Raw genomic sequence first — 4,027 nt, forward strand, 5'->3', positions numbered from 1 at the left:
CACAAACACACACACACACACACACACATACATATATACGACGGGCTTCTTTCAGTTTCCGTCTACTAAATCCACTCACTGAACCCGGAACCATGTGGTTGGTAAGCAAGCTCCTTACCACACAGCCACTTCTATGCCTATTGATTCTACTCACAATTCAGTGTTCAGCCAGGGGTTATCAAAGATACCTGCCCAGAGTGCCATGCAGTGGGACTGAACCTGAAACCATATAATTGTGAAGTGAACTTCTTAACCGCACAACCATTCCTGTGTCTTTACCATAGCCTACCTTATTATTAGTTATAGGTTCCAGAAAAGCTATTTCGATTGCATGCTGCTCTACATGTCTATAAGCTCAATCTTATTACTGAGCCAATGTGGAAGCTTAAACTGCAAATTCTTCTAAAACTAGCAGCCAAATTTCCCCACATCTTCATCATTTAACATGTGTTCTCCATGCAGGCATGGGTTGGACGGTCTGACAGGAACTGCCTACACTCCAATTAGGTGTTTTTGGCATGGTTTCTATGGCTGGATGCCCTTCCTAATGCCAACCACTTTAGAAAGTGTACTGAGTGCTCTTTACATGGCACCAGCCCGGGTGATTTATGCATGGTACAGGTGCATTGCACCAGTACCCACAAGCCTGCTATACAAGGACCTTTCAACTTAGAGGGGGACTTGGATTTAGGGCCCATGGCTATAAAGGGCTACCATTGTGAAAAATTAGAAGACTGTAGTCCTATGTACACTGTGCCAGAAAGAAAAAGATGGGGTTGGTTATGGTTAGAACAGGTTTGATCATAGATTTGCTGTGAGGACTGACCTGGACTAAACGACAACAATTTTATTGTGAGTAACAAAATTAATTTTTCTTTGGTAAAGTAAGATATGTAGTAGGCAACTGAGGGGTCCTGTATGTTGTCACTCAAACCTGCTAGAAATAGCAGCCAAGTGTCCTTCGAATCAATCCTACTTTTTTGAAGAAATTTTCCATTCTGAGATAAATGGACATGTGCATATCACTAAGTGGGTGAGGTGCATTAATAAGTAAGAGTTAGGGCAAATGAAGAAATTATTAACATTTAGTTGAAAATATACTAAAAAAAAAACATTAACTTTGAGTTAACATTTTAATGCTCTCTGCATTAAATATGTTAACACTAATTTAACTGTTATCTTTTCATGCAGATGGCGCCTCTGAGTTTTTGTTTTTATATTCTAGAGAACTCTATTTTTCTATGCCAACCAGTGATACCTGCATTAAATATGTTAACACTAACTTAATTATTGCATATGTTGGCTGACTTTCCATAAAAATACCTTGTCAGAAATATTGCGTGTGGACTTAAGTCTTCATTATTATTTTTTTATTATTATTATTTCTGTGTTTTGTTGTCTATCAGTTTAATTGGTGTATTGATCATAAGAAAATCTCATACCTAGGGAGTGCTGCGTTTTATTCCCTTCATTTCATTTTATTTGATTTTATTTTGCAGCCATCGTCACCGACGTACAGAACAAGAAGAAGATGAAGAATTATTGATAGAAAGCAAGAAATCAGTCAATGTTGAAATTAGATTTGAAAAATCTCCATCTTGTAAGTTTTATTGTGTTTGCTGTCTTTATATTCTAGTGCCATGTAGAAAGCACCCTGTACACTCTGTAAAGTGACTGGCGTTAGGAAGGGTCTCTAACTGTAGAAGCCTTGCCAAAACAGACAACTGGAGCCTGGTGCAGCTCTAGCCTTGCAAACTCCTGTCAAAGCATCAATCCTGTGCCAGCATGGAAAACATGTTAAATGAGGATGAATAACGATGTGGCTGTGTGGTAAGAAGCTTGCTTCCCAACCACATGGTTCTAGGTTCAGTCCCAGTGCGTGGCCCCTTGTACAAGTGTCTTCTACTATAACTTCAGGTCAACCAGAGCTTTGTAAGTGGATATAAGATATAACTGAGAGAAGTCTGTCGTGTGTTTGAGTCCTTGTCTTGATATCATGCAACAGTTTAAAATAAGTTTCACTGTCATACAAGCTGTGCCCTTTGTTCCCAGTATTCCATGAAAGCGTTTCCAGCTGTAGAAAATCTGTCTCAACAAATTCCAACTGACCCATGCGAGCATGGAGAAGTAGACTTTAAATCGATGATGATGACATTGACAACAATTACGTATGACATATATATATATATATAACATTGTCTTTTTGTTTTTAGATGTTCACAATGGTGAGTTGAGAGATTATCAAATAAGAGGATTAAACTGGATGATATCACTGTATGAACATGGTATTAATGGTATTTTGGCTGATGAAATGGTAAGTTGATGGTTTTTGGCATCGGTCTGTACATTTAAACCTTTTTGATACCAAATCACCCGAGACTCCTTGTGGTTCTGTGATATGAATGTCCTGTCTTAAAGTAGTCCAAATGAAAATCTTGCATCAAAATTTCATGTTAATCTATGTTCCTGCACCACCTAGATAATGGTCATTTTACTAAATTCTTCTTTTCAAAATTAGTTCAAAGGTAGTTTTATTTCAACAAAATATGGTAACAAAAAGATATTGGAAGATGTGCACGAATTTTTAGTTAACCCTTGTTTCATGTGTTTTAGATAATTGAAAGTTTTTCCTTTCATAAGTCCCAAGTTGCTCTAGTAGTTGTAAAAAAAAAAATTGGGTGTGTGTATCATATATGGTGCCTGAATGCCAGGCAAATACATCCTGTGTATTACAAGTGAAACAAAGGGCAGGACAACCTGGCTGCAACCACCTCTGGCTCTGTAGTTCAAATGTCATGTTTTCAAAGGTTCTGAATTAAAATCTTCCTCAAAACCTTAGTCACAATTTATGTTCCTAACACTAGCTTAATGACAACTAAGTTATTTTACTAATTTCTTTGTTATATTTAAAATTAATTAAAAGAAACACAGAGCATCTCAACAGAAATAGGGTAACAAAACGGTTAAAGTATGTGTTTGTATTTGTGTTGTAGTCTGCTATTTTATATTTTGTTTAGATTGAATAAAATTGATTGGTGTTCTGTTTTTATGAAAACCTACATGAACATTCTTAGTTATAATACTCATCATAATATATTTGTTATCATGTTTAAGACTTTTACTAGTTCCAGTCATTGATTTTATTTTGTAGGGTCTTGGAAAAACCTTACAGACTATCGCTCTGCTCGGTTACATGAAACATTATAGAAATATTCATTCACCACATTTAGTAATTGTCCCAAAGTCAACTCTGGCAAACTGGGAAAATGAATTCCTACGTTGGGTCCCTTCCATCCGAGCTGTCTGTTTGATAGGAGACCAAAACCAGAGAGTGAGTATACCATCTCTGTTTTTCCATCTTATTTCGAAATATATCATTAGATATCTGTTTATGCCTGTGAATTACATCATGACCTTGATCTCCAGTTTGCTCATCGTTAACTATTGTATATTCCAGGCCACTTTTATTCGTGATGTATTGATGCCCGGTGAATGGGATGTGTGTATTACATCTTACGAAATGGTTATCAGAGAGAAAGCAGTTTTCAAAAAATTTAACTGGCGCTATCTCGTGATAGACGAAGCCCACAGAATAAAAAATGAAAAATCGAAGGTAATTTTTATTTTGTTTTAAATTAGCTTAAAAGCTGCATTCCATGTGGACTCTTGAACTAGCTCCTGTGGCAGACTACCTGGGCTGGTTGGGCCCAAAACTAAAATGAACAATAATAATAATGCCTTTGTTGGTCCCTTACCAATATGGTATTACTTTAATTTCAGTTTCTTACCCTAACCCTAACCCTATCATCATCATCGTTTAACGTCCGCTTTCCATGCTAGCATGGGTTGGACGATTTGACTGAGGACTGGTGAAACCGGATGGCAACACCAGGCTCCAGTCTGATTTGGCAGAGTTTCTACAGCTGGATGCCCTTCCTAACGCCAACCACTCAGAGAGTGTAGTGGGTGCTTTTACGTGTCACCCGCACGAAAACGGCCACGCACGAAATGGTGTCTTTTATGTGCC

At 37.4% G+C, this 4,027-nt stretch overlaps 1 protein-coding gene across 7 annotated transcripts in view; it reads left to right on the forward strand.

Annotated features, from left to right (window-relative positions):
• Nucleotides 1-4,027, forward strand: part of LOC106884192 (SWI/SNF-related matrix-associated actin-dependent regulator of chromatin subfamily A member 5) — a 40,301-nt gene that overhangs the window by 17,259 nt on the left and 19,015 nt on the right. For all 7 annotated transcript variants that reach the window (XM_014935432.2, XM_052972317.1, XM_052972318.1 and 4 more), the window contains 4 exons: nt 1,500-1,600; nt 2,214-2,314; nt 3,152-3,331; nt 3,458-3,613. In XM_014935432.2, the coding sequence (XP_014790918.1) occupies nt 1,500-1,600; nt 2,214-2,314; nt 3,152-3,331; nt 3,458-3,613 (538 nt within the window). The remainder of the gene's footprint in view (nt 1-1,499; nt 1,601-2,213; nt 2,315-3,151; nt 3,332-3,457; nt 3,614-4,027) is intronic.

Source organism: Octopus bimaculoides, chromosome 13 (assembly GCF_001194135.2).
Source record: "Octopus bimaculoides isolate UCB-OBI-ISO-001 chromosome 13, ASM119413v2, whole genome shotgun sequence".
NCBI lineage: Eukaryota > Metazoa > Mollusca > Cephalopoda > Octopoda > Octopodidae > Octopus > Octopus bimaculoides.